Source organism: Pholcus phalangioides, unplaced genomic scaffold (assembly GCF_987345545.1).
Source record: "Pholcus phalangioides strain wild (caught in Gottingen) unplaced genomic scaffold, Ppha-v1.0 ptg000039l_1, whole genome shotgun sequence".
Lineage (NCBI taxonomy): Eukaryota > Metazoa > Arthropoda > Arachnida > Araneae > Pholcidae > Pholcus > Pholcus phalangioides.
In genome coordinates this window covers 16,118,200-16,135,713 of record NW_028301625.1, presented here as the reverse complement: position 1 = coordinate 16,135,713, position 17,514 = coordinate 16,118,200, and the positions used below count along the sequence as shown (strand labels likewise).

Sequence of the window (17,514 nt, the reverse complement as noted above, 5' to 3'; positions counted from 1 at the left end):
TGTCCAACCCTGATACATAATATTTGAAATCACAATTTAAAATTAGATTATTACTTACAAGAGTGTTCAGTTGGATTTTCCCTTCTGTCAAAGCTGATGCATAATCGCTATTTAATTTGATGCTAAAAACAGTAGCTAAATATTCTCTATCATATACTTCCACCTCCCCTAATAAAAAAAAATTATGTTTCAATCACTTTTTTTTTTGATGCATTCAAAGGAACAGCAATATTTTATGTCATAACATATCATGTAGAATTTTTTTTTTTGCCATTTTATCTTGGATTTGGTGCTCCTCTTAGAGCGAGCAGAAATCATTTCCCATTTTTCGCCCTTTTACCTCAGACTTGATATCCCTCCTAGAGTGGGCACAAATAAGTTATCCTATTTTTTTTCATGTTTCCACTTCGGATATGATGCTCCTCCTAAAGTGGACAGAAATAATTTTCTGTAATTTCTTTCGTTCTTTTACATTGGATTTGGTGCTCTTAATAGAGGGGCCAGAAATCATTTCCCCCAACTTTTTTTGTCCACTCTAACCTCAGACTTGGTGCCCCTCCTACAGCGGGCACAAATAATTTTTCCTGTGAGTCGGAAGACAGAGCAGTGATCGGGAGCACCAAAGTGCATGGGTTTTCTTGTGAGAGAGAGAGCACATTTTTGTTTCCTCATGTGAAAGGTAGAAATGAGACCCAAGTGCAGGATCCCTATTTGATATGGTCAGCAAATAATAGGTTTTAATTCATTTATTTTTTTTAAATATTTATTCAATATATATATTTTTGAAATACTGTACTGTGTTGGGGTGATTTGATTCTGTATTTTTAATACAAGTAATACAAATTGAGAAAAAAGTGGCATGAAAGGCCTCTGGCTCAAAATCTTTCCGACATAAAAAACACCTTCAATTCCTATAATACTCCCCACAACACCAGAAAACACTCTTGCTCTCGTTAGCAGAAAAATTGGGTGACCGAGGGAGATTTCTCCATTTTTTTTATTTTTTACAGCACAACAAAAGAGAAAGAAGGTTGTCTTCCCTCCAAAATCTCCTGCAGAGGCAAACGAAAAGAAAAGAGCTCAAGTGTGTGTGTATTTTTCTTGACCAAAATTACTATGTACAGTACGTAGGGCCTACATAGGTGCACTGTGCATACATTCTTTTCTTTTCGAAAATAACTAATATACACTCAAACCTTCAATTTTTTTTCTCATCTCTGTCATTTTTCATGTATATTTTTTAAAAAAATGTACCTTAAAGATATTTTTCTAGTAATGTCTAACATGTTTCATTGCTTCTTGTCATTGGCACCCTGTGCAATTGCACCAGTCGCACTGCCCTAAGACAGCCCGTCTTCACACAAATGCTTTTATCAGACCTATGAATGTAAAGCAAAATACAAAATTTCTCCTAAATATTTTTAATATTAGCCAACTTGCCTTTGTTTCCAAGACTATAAAACCACGCTCGATTGTTCATTCCAACAGCTACATGGTAAGGTCCAAGTGCAAGAAATGATGGTTCAACGTCAATATTCAGAACAACTGGATGTTCCTTCAAATAAAAAAATTATAATTAAAATTCATTTAACCCATAAACACAATACATAGAATACAGAGACAAATGCATATTTAAATTTTCCATTATACCCAAGGGGAAGTTATTAATATGAGTGATAATATTGTCATGTTTATCAAGGATAAACAGGCTAAAATCAATAATTAAAAATGTGAAGGCTTGTATAGTCCATGTTTCTGGAGTAAAATATGTTTCCGAGTATGTTTTTACTATGTTTCCATATGTTTTGGTGGTCAAATTGCACCAAAACAAGTGGCCAAATGAGATAAAATTTGTTCTTGTTATGTCAGGAAGATAAAAGTGTATGGTATACAATAAAAAAAACAGTGATACATGAAATGTAAAATCAATGACGTAAAATGCAAAAACTATAATTTGCCATAAAAACCAATAGCTTTAATGAATTTAAAAATGTGAGATGCATCACAGTGGTCATTTAAAATGTCACGAAGTGAATGATGACTATGACCAAAAGCAGTCGTAAAATGATAACGATGATGTGAACAAATAAAAGCATGAGCAATGGTCAATGGCCTTTGACAATGTGGGCACTCTGCAGGGCCGGATTAAAATGTTTAAAGGCCCTAAGCACTTGAAGCGTTTTGGTGCCTTCCCCCCTCCTGTCTCTATTTCAGAAGTAACTAATCTAAGGGGCAGAATTATGTATTGAACATTTTTAAGCAAGGATATTGAAAGTCTCTCCCCCCAAACTGGGATTTGAACCCAGACCTGCACAATCAAAGGCTAGCTCCCTAACGACCGGATTGCCAGGCGGGAATTTTTGACACATTTCATCTGGCTGGAAACACAGCAGCGAATTTTCATGGTTGTTTTACTGAGGAGGCTTATACGCCATAGGGGAAACGAAACTGTCTCACACAGGTAATAATAATTAACTATACTACCCCTGTAACCATGCAGTTTATCCGCTAATAAATCAAAGATTTGCAAATTTTCAAGTTCACATCTTTATTCTGTAGAACTTGGCTTATTCTTAATGCGTGGGCCTCACTCAAACACAACCTGGAACCTCATGAGAATTAGATCTGCTTACAATTTGTGACAGTATGCAAATTGGTCGACCAGTATTTTTATCTGGTAGAAAGAGGGCCCTCAGAAGAATCAGTTTGTCAAAGGACCCTATGATGCTGCTAAAAAAGCCCAAGCTAACTATATAGAAACTGCACAAAATCTCAGTCCAAAAACTCAGCATTTATGGGATCTCTAGTTTGCAATATTATTAACTTTTCTGAATAACTTTATAGAATATTTGTCAATAGATGACATCTACTGTCATTGAAGTCTCCGAAAAAAGAATAGGGGAGCAGGTAATTGATCAACTAAATCGGTTTCCCAACCTTTTTTGTCCCATCACCCCCCCTTCTTCAGAAATTTTTTTCTCCCACTACCCCAATGCAATCTAACCCATAGGATCCTATGTTATACCCGTAGCTTCCACCGCCCCCCTGGAATTTTCCATCGCCCCCAAGGGCGCATTAACGCCCAAGACAAGCACATGAACAGAAATAAACACAAGAACTGCAAGATTTGAGAAAATATACATGTATACTAGGCTATTACAATTCTATATGAAACACAAATGTGCGGAAACAATGACTTGTTGCGGTTAATTCCATTCTGTTTACAAAATGAGAAGCTCAGAATTACTTTTTTAGTAACATCGATCACCGTAACTTCTCGTAAAGATGTCAATACAGCTAATTTTGATGAATTTGTGTCACCCAAAATTGGAAGACTAGTGAGAAAAACATGAAGATTTCCATCTGCACCAGAAGCAGCTAAAAGCTGCCCATCATCAGTCCACTCTAGCCAGTCTAAACTCCTTTCCTCATCTACAGTCATGACATGCAGAACTTCTTTCATATCAGCTAAATCATAAATTTTTATCCTGTAAAAACAAAGTTGAGTAAAGCATAAGTATAAAGAGACTCGTGAAATTTAAGAACATAGAGTATCACACTCAGTACTTGCCCCAGTATTTTGTGATCTCATTTTTGTGAGGCCCCTCTTCTCTTGAGGCCCCCGGGCCATGCTCAGGTGGGCCCATGCGTTAAGACGACACTGGGTTGGTGATCCCTGTCCAAATAATTTTCAGTTAGAAATTCCTTGGAATATGAACTGGGTCACCATTTGGTTATGATGTACAGTAGTAAGTGATTTATGAAAAATAATCAGCTATATACAGGGTGGTTATAATTAAAGTTCTGATTCCAAAACATGAATAAGAACTGCTGGTCGGAATAACTTGAAAATTTGCATGGATCCATTACATGAAGCAATGGAATTTTCTTTTGGTGAAAGAAAAAAATAGTTTAAAATGTACAAGTAGAGGATGCTGTACTTGGCCAGCAGTGTAATCTATTTTGCGCAACCATATCATTTTGGCCCTTCAACAGCATCAGTGAGTGAATAGCAGGTCTGGACAAATCTCAGATGCTAGGGTGACTAGAAAATCGGTTTTGGCACCTAAAATTTTATATGCATTATTGCTAAAATGAAGTACATAAGTATGAGACAATTTTTTTTTTTGATTTCGTAATAATGTGTCTTCCAACATAAGAATTGGTCATGAAGTCCTAGGAAAAAACAAAAACAAAACACATTACTCCGGATTGTTTTTGTTAGGAAAAAACATGCTTTGCTCTTAATGAATTTGGCTGGCACCTAATTTTTTTTTTCGATTTGTCCAGCCCTGGTGGATAGCACAACTTTTATCAAGATGCACATTGCAACACCAGTGAAGCAGCAGCTGAAGAACCATTTTGACAATAACAACATGATACAACACCTGACTGCCATATTCACCTGAATACAATGTGAATATGCTACTATCACCCTTGCAACTTTTGGCTTTGGGGATACCCCAAAATGTCATGTGCAGTGGTCATATTGCAAACTTTAGTGAATTGAAAGCACATCTACACATCATTACCATATAATACTCTGATCCGTAGTTGAACAAGCATTTTTGAGCTTCCACCTCACAGCCAGAACACAGTGGACAATATATTTAACATTTCTTGTGCAAGTTGCAGTTGTTTGTTTAAATTACTTCATTTTTGTGATGTTTCCATGAATTATGAAATCATGCCATTGCATAAATGATAACGCAATCATTGCTAATTGCATAATCATTTTCACTTGACTGGTTATCATTTGGCAAGCAAATTTCCCATGTGCTGGATGAGTACAGCATCATCTATTTTACATTTTTAAGTATTTTTTCCCCTTACCATATAAAATTCCATTGCCTCAGGAACATTCATGCAAATTTTCAAGTCATTCTGACCATTAGTTTTTATTTTACAGTGTTTTGAACTTTAGTTAATCAGAACTTTAGTTATAATCACCCTGCATATTGCAAATCATTGCTAATTAAATTGCATTAATTATGCTTCATTAAACATTATATTTACCTAGTTTTTATCATATAGATTTTGCAAAATAGTCCTAATTAAGCATATTGAAAGAGTAACTAGGGTAAACATCTTTATTATATGGTTAATAACATTAAGAGAATTCTCAAACACAAAATATTTCCTTGAGTTAAGCTATAAAATAACTAAATTGCAAAAGTTGGCTTTTATTAAAATGTACGAAATATTTATAGATTAGTTAATATGGGAATTGTGTTAATTACATTAATAAACATTTTATTTTAATTAATTATTAGAAGTTTGAACAATTTTTCAGAAATTTTATTGTTTTTAATGTAAATTCTATTAAAACCAAAAAGACCTGGCTTAAACCAAAAAAAAAAAAACAGGGTTTTTGGGGTTTTTTAAAAAAAACGTTTTTTTTACCAACCCTGCTTACTACTCTCAAAAATTGTAACCAGATGTGATTGTCACGAGGCCCTTCTTGGAATTTCCCAGAGGCATGGTTGGGTGGTCCCATGAGTCAAGAAAGCACTGAGTAAGCCAAGTTATACAGAATAAGGACATAAATTTAAAAGTGCAGATCTGCTGGTATACTCATATATGGATTATAAGTAGATTAACAGTACAGTTTAACCCCTGTAAAAGCAAAAAAAAAAAAAAGCTACCAGATCTAGAGATTGCAAACTCACTCAAAAATACATCAGAAACAAAAGGTACCTGATGATGCTGATTAACCAAAAATAAGGTACATTACTTACAGATAATATTGTGGCCATGCTGAGGTTCAGTGGTTCCTCCTGAAACCAGTTAGGGAAATTCTAAAAAGCAGTTAATAAGTGGTCATTTGATCACTTTTGTTGTACCATAGTCATTTTCTTCACACAAGACTAATTAGACCCGGACCTACAATTTATAGCCGATTCCGAACGGTAGCCTTTTTTAAATACTCATCGAGAGGTTGGTGTGCTAATCCGTGGGTGTGGGTCAATGGGGGAAAATAACTTGAAATGTTTTTAAAAGGCTAGAACAAAAGGTAAAAATCAAAGGTTTGTCTTTTTGGAAAATATGAAAGGAAAAATTCCAAAACATACATTTTGGAAAATTAAAATGATGGTAACATTGACGTGCTCTTCTTTGGCTTGCTCAATTCCAACAAATAAAATGTAAAATTTATTAAAATTCTTAATTAAGAAAAATATTGAATCAAGAAAAATTTTAACGAAAAAGCTATAGAAATGAACTTTGTAATTTTGAAGCCAGAATTATGTCAAGCACTGAAACAAAAATTTGCAGACCAATAGAAAGGCTTGATGCTTCATCTTTACTAACAGTAGAAGCAGATGTGTTACATAGCATTGGTTTTGAAGATGTCTTCGAAGGCTTTGCTTGCAAAACTGGAAAAAGTGGGGGTTCTTTCAAATGAATGAAATGTGTACTTAGAAATATTTGCATTATATTCTGCCTGCAGCTGAAACATAAAATTTCATTTAATGTTTCTTATAGTATATATATTTTTTCAATTGATTCAACGGATAGATAGATGGGAAATACAGAGCGTATGGTCACCCTGGATAGAATCGGCAATATCCGATATTGCCAATTCTCACCAAAATAAAGCGAAATGTGAAGGCCTGAAAGTAAACTATACCCTTTAAATGTAAAAAATCGTTGAACTATAGCCAATGGCATGCAAACACCATAAAATGGTGGGGGACACACACCAAAATTACTTAAGTGCTTAGGGCATTCAAGCGTCTTAATCCTTAATCCGGTCCTGGGGGTGAACTATCTCTGCAGTCCTTAGAAACTATTGGTTGGAGGACCAAAGTTAAGGACTGCTTCAACTACTAGTAGTTGAGAGGAACCACAGGGAACCGTGAACTACCGGTCTTTAGGATCATGTGACATGAAATAGTACTTAGACAGAGAGAAAATTTTTTGTTTCGGAGAGTGACGGATGTCTAACCAATCGGGATGCCGCTTGAAGCCTACAACTACTACTAATTATTTAACCATCATTTTTCTGCAGTGGTGGTGACAGCGATTTCATGTTTACAACTGATTTTAAACAAACTTTTTCTTGAGGGATTTTTTTTCTCGCCATAAATTTTTGTCACCCGTGCTTTCAAAAATTTTTTACTCTTATATTGCTAGCTAGTTTAGTTATTTTGTAAACGTATGAGGACTCGTCATTTTTCATATATTTTGTGGCCTTTTTTTAAGAATAAGATTCAGTATATAATAATAGTAAAAATAGTGCTGTAGTTAGTGCTGTAGTGGTGGGTTGGTAAGATACAGAGTTAGAGATGGGAAGAGTTCAGGGTACATGGGTTCAAATCCACCCACCTTTACATAATTACACTTTTTGCCGCTGTGGTGGTCGAGTGGTTATAGTGACGGACTCGCGATGCGAGGATCCGGGTTCGAACCCCACAGTGGTGGTCGGCTGAAGTTGGTTTTCTGTGGTTCCCAACTTCAAGGCGCAAATGCGAGTCGATCTCCCCGTTAAAAAGTCTCGCCACAGAGAGCAACAGTCCTACAACGATAAATCATTCAATCATAACACTTCACTCATAGTTTGAAAAACTGGTGGCAGATGGCGGCACTACACATAACAAGCATTACAGAGAAACAAAAAAAAAACTTCACGTCAGGTTTCACTACACGTACACGCAAATTCCCGCATGTACCGATTCGTTGGGGGTTCCGCGGGGGGAGGGGGGTGTAGCAGTAGTAGGTAGGGCCTCCAAAAAATGTCTCGGGGATCCATGTCTTAAGTCAGCCACCTCGTTGGGCAATTTGCCTGTTGTGGCGTTGTATTTGTATTTGTATATTTTTCTTGTCCGAGCTCATCGACCTCACACTTGAAATCTTTCCAAGGACCCGTGCTTTTGGATGCTTGAAGGAACGAGTAGTTTCATTTCCCTAGCTTCATAGAACTGGGTCTCATTAATGGAAACGAAATAAAAAAAAAAAATTCACAAAAAAATCATTCTAAATTAAGGTGGGCAGCACCCCACCCAAGGGCCCTGCTGAATACTATTTTTAATATCGAGTGCCACTTAAAGATTAATTTGTTAAATGATTTTTTTTAGTTATAAATTTTATTGCTTTCAAATGACTTTGTTGAAACAATGAATTGCAAATTCTTTTTGGAGCTACTAAAGTTTAAATTATTGACAATTTATAATTAAAAGATAATTAACTGCCTTGCAGCTTATTGTAATTCTGTATTTTAAGCTGTGCCTCAGTCTTAAAAAAATATTATCAGAACATGATTTTGTATGAAGGAGCACCTACCTGTTAGTGCAAGCAATAATATTTTAAACAAATTAAAATATTAAACAACTTCAATATTTTAAAAATACACTGCTGGCCACCCAAATTGCAACACCAAGAAAGACAAGAGATATCGCAACAATATTTATTTTGTAGATAACATGTTGACCAAGCATCAAATGATTAAATTTATAGACTTCTGTGAAGTGTGGTTCCTGCCAAAATCAGTAGCCAGAGTAGCCACCATTGTTGGAGATCACCGCTGCCACACGCCTCGGCATTGATTCAAAGAGACTTTGGATGTGTTCTTGGGGTACTGCAGACCAAGCAGCTTCCACGCGTTGCCAAAGTTGATCTGGTGTGGCAGCTGGGGATGTAATCTGGGTCAATCGTTGAGCAACCATGGACCACATGTTTTCTATCGGCGAAAGATCCGGAGAGCGAGCTGGCCAGGGAAGCAATTTAATCTGGCGATTGACGAAGAACCTTTGGACAATGCGTGCCACGTGTGGTCGCGCATTATCCTGTTGAAATATGGCTGTGGGCAAGCCCTGAAGGTAAGGAAGGACAACTGGCTCCAACACCTCGGAGATGTAGCGCTGGCTTTTTAAAGTACCGGCAATGCGTACTAGAGGAGTGCGAGAGTGATATCCAATACCGCCCCATACCATAATACCCGGTGCAGGACCAGTGTGGTGGTGCATAACGCAGCTGTTCAGCATCCTCTCTCCACGGTGTCTCCAGACTCGAATCCGACCATCGTGGTGTTGCAGACAGAAGCATGACTCGTCAGTAAAGACAATTTCATTCCATTGTGCCGTCCACATCCTTCTTTCATCGCACCATTGGCGGCAGAGACGTCTGTGGTTCTGCGTCAAGGGTAGACGAAGCAATGGACGTCTTGCGGACAGACCACTCTGCTGTAAACGGCGTCGAATGGTACGCGCAGACACTGGATGATGCGGTACAGACTGAATGTGCTGTGCTATGGTTCGTGATGTGGCTGAGCGATCCGTCACTGCCATACGCACAATACGCCTGTCATCACGTGAAGTGGTGCACTGAGGTGGATGCGATCGAACACGTCGGTCCGTCGTACCCTCCTGCATCCAACGATCACATATCCGCATTACAGTTGTTTGGTTTCGTCCAACACGACTACCGATTTCCCTGAAAGATAATCCACAATCTCGGTAGGCCACTATCCTTCCTCTGTCGAACTCGGATACTTGATCAAAAGATGATTGCTGTTTTCTACGAGGCATAATTGATCGTTTTTTTGAAAAAACCACAAGAAAAACACAATTGCCGTACTTCAAATCGTCGAAATCTCCAATAGCGCTTTGAAGCTTAACCTTAAATAGCGCTTTGAAGTGGCACCACAGGCGCACGTGATGTGCGTCTGCGCTGAAATTCTAATCATTTGCATATCTCACCTCCGCTAATGCATGTTGTAAATTTCATATTATTTGCATGCTTCCTTCAGGGTGTTGCATTTACGGTGGCCAGCAGTGTATTTACATAGCAAATGAAATATGAATCTGCAATTACTATATCAGCAGAGTTTTGCATTCTATGTGTTTTGCTAAATGAAATTTTTTTATGAAAAATTGTGTCTAAGTAAATTGAGCATGTGTGTAAATAAATAATTTGAATATTATTGATACGATAAAAATTGTGCTTGATGACTATGCTATGTACTCAGCAGTAAATAAGGAAATTGCAAATTTGTATTTTAGATTACTCCCTCCTTCAATGCATAAAGAAACTGATAAGCGACAATGTTAAAATGAAGCTTGGTAAATTTGCAGTATAATGTCAAGTATTAATTTCTGTAAATTTCATGCACTGAAGGATTAAAATCTTGATTTGATTATCAATCTTGAACTGTTCAAATGAACAATATTGTAAGACTTGGCGAAAGTTAAATTTTTAGAAGAAGAAAATCGTATGCAACTTCTTGAAAAATTGCACTCTGTAACTCGCTCTGAAATGAAGCATATTTATTGAGGAATCATTATGTTGTTTTGTTGAAATATAAAAAAATGAAATTTATACAATGAGACTAAAAAACAATTGGAATTTTTTGGCGCAGTTTTTAGTGTTGAAGGATATGGGCCATCATCATGAGAGAAGCAGATTACTGTTCAAAACCCACTACTTCAGTATTTGGTGTTATGGCCTTGCTGAGTTCAAATATGATTTTTTGCTGACAATTGTGTTTGATTTTATGTGTATGGTTAAACACACATACCTTTCAGAATTTTTTATTTCGGATTGGACTAATAATTTTTTTTCCATGTCAAATATTTTAGAAGTTTAAAATAGAACATTTTGAGACGTTATAGAATTTATAAATTTTTAAGAAGCATTTATTTTTTGACCATGTTGTTAGTAGACAGTTTTTGCATTTGTGTATACACTTGTGAGACTTTTCTAACTCAAAATATCTTGTTCCCTAGGAACTTGGCTGTATCTAGCTATGATGTTATATGAAGGTTTCACGAAGCAAACAAAAGTAATTTTAATTCTATGTATTTGCCTTTAAAAGTAATATAGTTTCCATTATTATTTTCATGTAAAATAAAATATTTCCATGCATGATTTAATGACACATAATGTATTTCAACATTATATCACCACATTTTTACTGATTTCATTTGTATCAACAACCCTAGTTGAACAAATACAGTCAAACCCTAATTTAACACCACCATCTGTCCCAAAGAATGTTGGCATTATATCGGATCATAGTCAGAGTAGCATTTCTCTGAGAGGCTGTATTACATAATTTAACATGTTTATTACGAAATGTTATAGCTTAGTGTCTAATTTATGTTGCTCCATGAATAAAATAACCTATTTTATATGCATTCAATTTTAAATTGAGAAAATTTATAAAATTGTAAACACTGTACAATCACTTGAATATTTCTCAATATCAAACTTATATAACAGAAATATACACTCTTACCTCTGAAATTATTTCAGTTCTGCATAAATTTAGCAGCACATTTTATATGTGCAAAAACAAAATAGACAAAAGGGAAAATTGAGAGATGATTTTTTGTACTGCTCTAAATTTGACCAGTGTGAGTAAAAACATGCACTGTTGAAAAACTTGTCTTGACAACCTTGAACAAAGTGGTGCAGTATGCTTGTGTGTGGTACACTTTCCCTTAACAGCAAATCCATTTCTTTGCATAGGTTGGCTCTTTATAAATGGGCTTTGTAAAGCACTGTCAAAACCTTTTGACCATACACCAATCTCTATTCTTTAAATCATTTGCTCAGACTGTTGTTATGTAGACCGATAATAACAATGGAATGAAAAGATAAATCCTCAACTCCTATATAAAAAAAAAAAAATGATGGGAAAGGAAGTGTGGAAATTCTCGCAAGATGACACATAGACTTTGTATGAACCCAAACAATAGTGGACATTATAACACGTTCATGCTAAAATGGGTTTTTTACATCATAGTCCATGTATGGAATATTTGTTCACTGAAAATTTGTGGCGCTAAGCGGGGTGGCGCTGTAACAAGGTTTAACTTTATATAAATAAAAGGGAGGACATTAAAAAAAAACCTTGAGAATTTTCGCTAACTGAAAAACTATGATATTAATTCTTTGAAAAAGTTATAATCATATTCACCAATGAGCAAATTTTGTGAATGGAAATAATAAAACAATTACCCTTGACAACAAATAATATCATACCTTTTAACTACAGTGACATCATATGGACACTGCAAAATTTCTATGTTAATATAAATGAGGGTTATCCGATCTACAAGAGATTGCTAAGGATGTGTTTTAGAGTGAAAAAGAAAATAAGCTGCCTGCCAAAGTTTTTTGCTTCATTTATCTGTGACCAAAATTTTAGGGTAGACACAGAACTTGCAAAATTAAAAAAAATTAGGGGTCTGTCAAATTTCTTGACAGCCAAGCATATTTTTAAGAGAAATAGTGCAAAATAAAAAAAATTATTCGACTTTGCCAGCACTTGATGACCTTTCCAACGCACAGACATAAATTCCAAAAAATTTCATGCATAAAAAATTGTAGGTGCCAATGTAAATTTTTTTTGTGTCATGGAGACTTGGCTCCTAGGATTTGTCAAGCCATAGGTAAATACATCTAGACATGAACAAGTACATCTGTGATCAATGTCAGGCCTTCCTTGCAAAACACTGTTGATGCATTTTGGTTCTTACTGTCATAAAATGATGTCAAGTTGCCTCAATGTCAAAAAAGTGGTATTGTGCACAGTTTATGTGTACTTATACACAACTAAAGATTGTGTTATAATTCAAAACAAAATGTGTATCATATTTGAAGATTGATAAGCATAATAAAAGGTTTTTTTTTTTCTTCCTCTCATTCTAATTTCAGGTAAATCAACATTTGAAGATGCAGATAAAAATTAATGAATCCCTGAAGAATTTTTATGTTCTTGAAATAGTGATTTCTAATAAGCATTCAACAAATAAATTGTGATTATGATATCCCTCTATGGACATGTTTGAAATAAAATGTTTTTGTATGACAAATCATGTGTGAAAGTTCTGTGATGTGTGTTTATTTTATTTTTGAAATATATGACATCCATATTTGTTATGGGCATCTTTTTCTCAGCCACCTCGTTGGGAATTGTGCCTGTTGTGGCATTGTATTTGTATCAATATGTTTAATTCATGTTTCAATCAATAACCAACCGAAATAAAGTATAAGGTCAAATGAGAGTTATCAGGTAAAGTTATTTGTTTGAAGCTAAGTATGAAATGCATAGATTGGTAAAACATCTTTAATACAGATGTATATATACACTGCTGGCCACCGTAAATGCAACACCCTGAAGGAAGCATGCAAATAATATGAAATTTACAACATGCATTAGCGGAGGTGAGATATGCAAATGATTGGAATTTCAGCGCAGACGCACATCACGCGCGCCTGTGGCGCCACTTCAAAGCGCTATTTAAGGCTTGGAGATTTCGACGATTTGAAGTACGGCAATTGTGTTTTTCTTGTGGTTTTTTCAAAAAAACGATCAATTATGCCTCGTAGAAAACAGCAATCATCTTTTGATCAAGTATCCGAGTTCGACAGAGGAAGGATAGTGGCCTACCGAGATTGTGGATTATCTTTCAGGGAAATCGGTAGTCGTGTTGGACGAAACCAAACAACTGTAATGCGGATATGTGATCGTTGGATGCAGGAGGGTACGACGGACCGACGTGTTCGATCGCATCCACCTCAGTGCACCACTTCACGTGATGACAGGCGTATTGTGCGTATGGCAGTGACGGATCGCTCAGCCACATCACGAACCATAGCACAGCACATTCAGTCTGTACCGCATCATCCAGTGTCTGCGCGTACCATTCGACGCCGTTTACAGCAGAGTGGTCTGTCCGCAAGACGTCCATTGCTTCGTCTACCCTTGACGCAGAACCACAGACGTCTCTGCCGCCAATGGTGCGATGAAAGAAGGATGTGGACGGCACAATGGAATGAAATTGTCTTTACTGACGAGTCACGCTTCTGTCTGCAACACCACGATGGTCGGATTCGAGTCTGGAGACACCGTGGAGAGAGGATGCTGAACAGCTGCGTTATGCACCACCACACTGGTCCTGCACCGGGTATTATGGTATGGGGCGGTATTGGATATCACTCTCGCACTCCTCTAGTACGCATTGCCGGTACTTTAAAAAGCCAGCGCTACATCTCCGAGGTGTTGGAGCCAGTTGTCCTTCCTTACCTTCAGGGCTTGCCCACAGCCATATTTCAACAGGATAATGCGCGACCACACGTGGCACGCATTGTCCAAAGGTTCTTCGTCAATCGCCAGATTAAATTGCTTCCCTGGCCAGCTCGCTCTCCGGATCTTTCGCCGATAGAAAACATGTGGTCCATGGTTGCTCAACGATTGACCCAGATTATATCCCCAGCTGCCACACCAGATCAACTTTGGCAACGCGTGGAAGCTGCTTGGTCTGCAGTACCCCAAGAACACATCCAAAGTCTCTTTGAATCAATGCCGAGGCGTGTGGCAGCGGTGATCTCCAACAATGGTGGCTACTCTGGCTACTGATTTTGGCAGGAACCACACTTCACAGAAGTCTATAAATTTAATCATTTGATGCTTGGTCAACATGTTATCTACAAAATAAATATTGTTGCGATATCTCTTGTCTTTCTTGGTGTTGCAATTTGGGTGGCCAGCAGTGTATTTTCAATACAATCCAAAATATACATGGGCTATTTGATATTTTTCAGTATTGATATCATTATAGCCATTTATATATCTAAATAACACATTTACCAGGCAAAAAAATATTAAGAATATCTTTAAAAACTCTTGTTATATAGTTTGATAGCATTAAAATATAATTCTTACCTTAGTATAAATATGCTAGCACTTTGTCGTGGCTTCACTCGCTGATATCAACATACACGTACATAGACCGCTTGGAGGATATAACGAATAACTTCAAAGACATTAACGATATAAAGGAAGTTTTATCTTTCGTTTCTGTTGAATAAAATTATTTGATTATTAAAAAAAGCAGCATATTTCACTGCTAAATATTAAAGCGTGATCTCGCTGCTACTTTCTCTCTTGGCGAAATTTCTTCGTTTCCAAGATCGCAGCCGTGAACTATTGCTTAACTACTGGTGCTTGGCGCCTCTAGCTGCGCGGTCCTAAGTAACTACTAAAAAAAGTCCTTAGCTTAGACATAGTATCAAAAAGTTCAACTACTGGCCAGCTAAGGACTAATCTGCGCTCAACTACTTTTTTCGGCTAAGGACCGCAGAGATAGTTCACCCCCCTGGAAATACATACAAGGTATATACAAATACAACGCCACAACAGGCAAATTGCCCAACGAGGTGGCTGACTTAAGAACATCATGTATCCCCGAGCCCTTTCTTACCCTACCTACGAGCCCTACCTACTACTGCTACACCACACATGCACCCCGCCCACAACCCCCCGCGGAACCCCCAACGAATCGGTACATGCGGGAATGTGCGTGTACGTGTAGTGAAACCTGACGTGAAGTTTTTTGTTTCTCTGTAATGCTTGTTATGTGTAGTGCTGCCATCTGCCACCAGTTTTTCAAACTATGAGTGAAGTGTTATGATTGAATGATATTTCGTTGTAGGACTGTTGCTCTCTGTGGCGAGACTTTTTAACGGGGAGATCGGCTCGCATTTGCGCCTTGAAGTTGGGAACCACAGAAAACCAACTTCAGCCGACCACCACTGTGGGGTTCGAACCCGGATCCTCGCATCGCGAGTCCGTCACTATAACCACTCGACCACACAGCGGCAAAATATGCCACCATATTTCACCAGCTTGGAGAAACTTTATTAACTACAGAAGAGATAAGGTTTTTGCTCTTTCAACAAATAACACCCAAATTCACATTCACAAACCAATTAAGTTCAGCTAATACAAAAGGAACCTCTCCAGATGACCAACAGTAAACACCCTTCCAAAAGTTTTATTTGTTTTCAGTTTTTGAAACTAGCACTACACAGTTTGACAATCGAATAAAGAGACTGATCCAAATGTAGCAAGAATAAAAGCATCTAAGCATCTATGAAGCAACTCATGTCATACACACAGCTAACCTTCATCTAAAATTTGGCATCACTGCAATATTGGATGCCAAATATGACGAAGAAGTGCACAGTAATTCCATGTATAGTAGCATCCCCTCTTTTGCAGATACTGGAGAGGACAAAAAAATCCATCCCTTGTAAGAGAGTGAATGCAAAAGAGAGGGTTGTTATTGAAGAAAAATAGTGGTAGCCCAGGTCGATAAGATACTTACCTAAAGTACCAGAAGGTGTTTAGAGTTGTCAACAGTTCGATACCCAGTTCATCCTTGTCAGAAACTTTCCTGACACAGGGGTAAAACAGAAATGGTGACATAACCACAGAAAAAGATTTCTACTGCACATCAAGGGGTTAGCGCACCAACCTCTTGGCACTAAATTGTAGGATCTGGTGTGATTAGCCCTTGTGTGCAGAAAATGACAGTGGTGTGTCAAAAATGACCAAACAAATATTATTTGGTTGTAAAAAAGGGGTGACCCCCCCCCACCTTAACAGGGGTTTTACTGTAGCTGGTGAAAGTTTTCTCTTTAAAATAAAAAATGTTACTTACGTATTATCACTGCAAGAAGCAATCCTATTTTGAGGAAGACAAGCAGCCATATGCACGAGATTTCCTTTATGGCAATTTATTTGGATGAGTTCCTTAAAGAAAATATAAAAATATCAAATAAACAACATAATGATTTAGTTATTCAAGTTATATATATTTACAGTTGAACTTTGTTAGTTTGAAGTTCAAAGAGACAGAGAGAATATTTGAATTATCCAAAGTTTGAATTATAAAATTCATCCATATTAAAAAAAAATCCTTAACCCTTTCAGACCCTGGTGCCACAAATATGTAGGTTGCTTTTTCTCACTGTAAAATTTCTTTTGACCTCAGGAAGTTAAGCTCTGACTTAAACGATGGCGTAAGTTTTGAATAAGAAATATGGTGAATATGAACTTTGGGGGCTTTCATCAGAGAGCAGCACTTAAAGTTTAACTTTTAGGGGTTTTTCAAGATGGCTTCCGGGAAAATTTTATTACATAAAATTTAGCAATAAAATTCTGGAAAAAATTTTATGAACATACCCTGCATCACTCTTTGGCTGAAAAATTTAGAAGATTTGCTGACATTCATGTTTTTAATGCATTTTTTGAGTATCAAAAATGCAAAAACATTTTGAAAATTCCAAAAAATTAATGCTTGGATCTGAAAGGGAAAAATTTACCACAAACTGCAACTATGAATAGCATTCTGTGATTTTTGAGAAATAAAAAAGCTGGTATTTTGCCAGAAATAGGAAAAAATCCTTTGAACCGCTACTGTTTACAAGGCATGACATTTCTTTATTTGCTGTGCAAAGATATGGAAGTCCTATGGAAAATAAGGTATAAATCCAGGGCTATATGGTAAAGGTTGTTTCATCTCTTGGATGTTATGCTTCCCGCCTTGGCTCGGTGAGCATGGTTTTGAAGCTGCTGTGTGATCTCATGGCCTTGCTACTTTCTTCTCAAAGACAATATCAGGTTTACAAAATGTACTGCATTGAAGAGGATTATTTTAAATTTTAGTTGCTTATTTTTTACTGTTTTAAGTGAGAGATTTCTCCTTATATATAGCATTATTTCAG

At 36.8% G+C, this 17,514-nt stretch overlaps 1 protein-coding gene across 4 annotated transcripts in view; it reads right to left on the bottom strand.

Annotated features, from left to right (window-relative positions):
- Positions 1 to 17,514, bottom strand: part of Oseg6 (intraflagellar transport protein Oseg6) — a 143,076-nt gene that overhangs the window by 87,775 nt on the left and 37,787 nt on the right. For all 4 annotated transcript variants that reach the window (XR_016195598.1, XM_089253481.1, XM_089253483.1 and 1 more), the window contains exons 9-12: positions 16,449 to 16,540; positions 3,248 to 3,488; positions 1,441 to 1,555; positions 59 to 168 (exon numbers count right to left, since the gene is read on the bottom strand). Coding sequence is in view for 3 of the 4 variants with exons in the window: in XM_089253481.1 (XP_089109607.1) it covers positions 59 to 168; positions 1,441 to 1,555; positions 3,248 to 3,488; positions 16,449 to 16,540 (558 nt within the window). In the remaining variant the exon portion in view is untranslated. The remainder of the gene's footprint in view (positions 1 to 58; positions 169 to 1,440; positions 1,556 to 3,247; positions 3,489 to 16,448; positions 16,541 to 17,514) is intronic.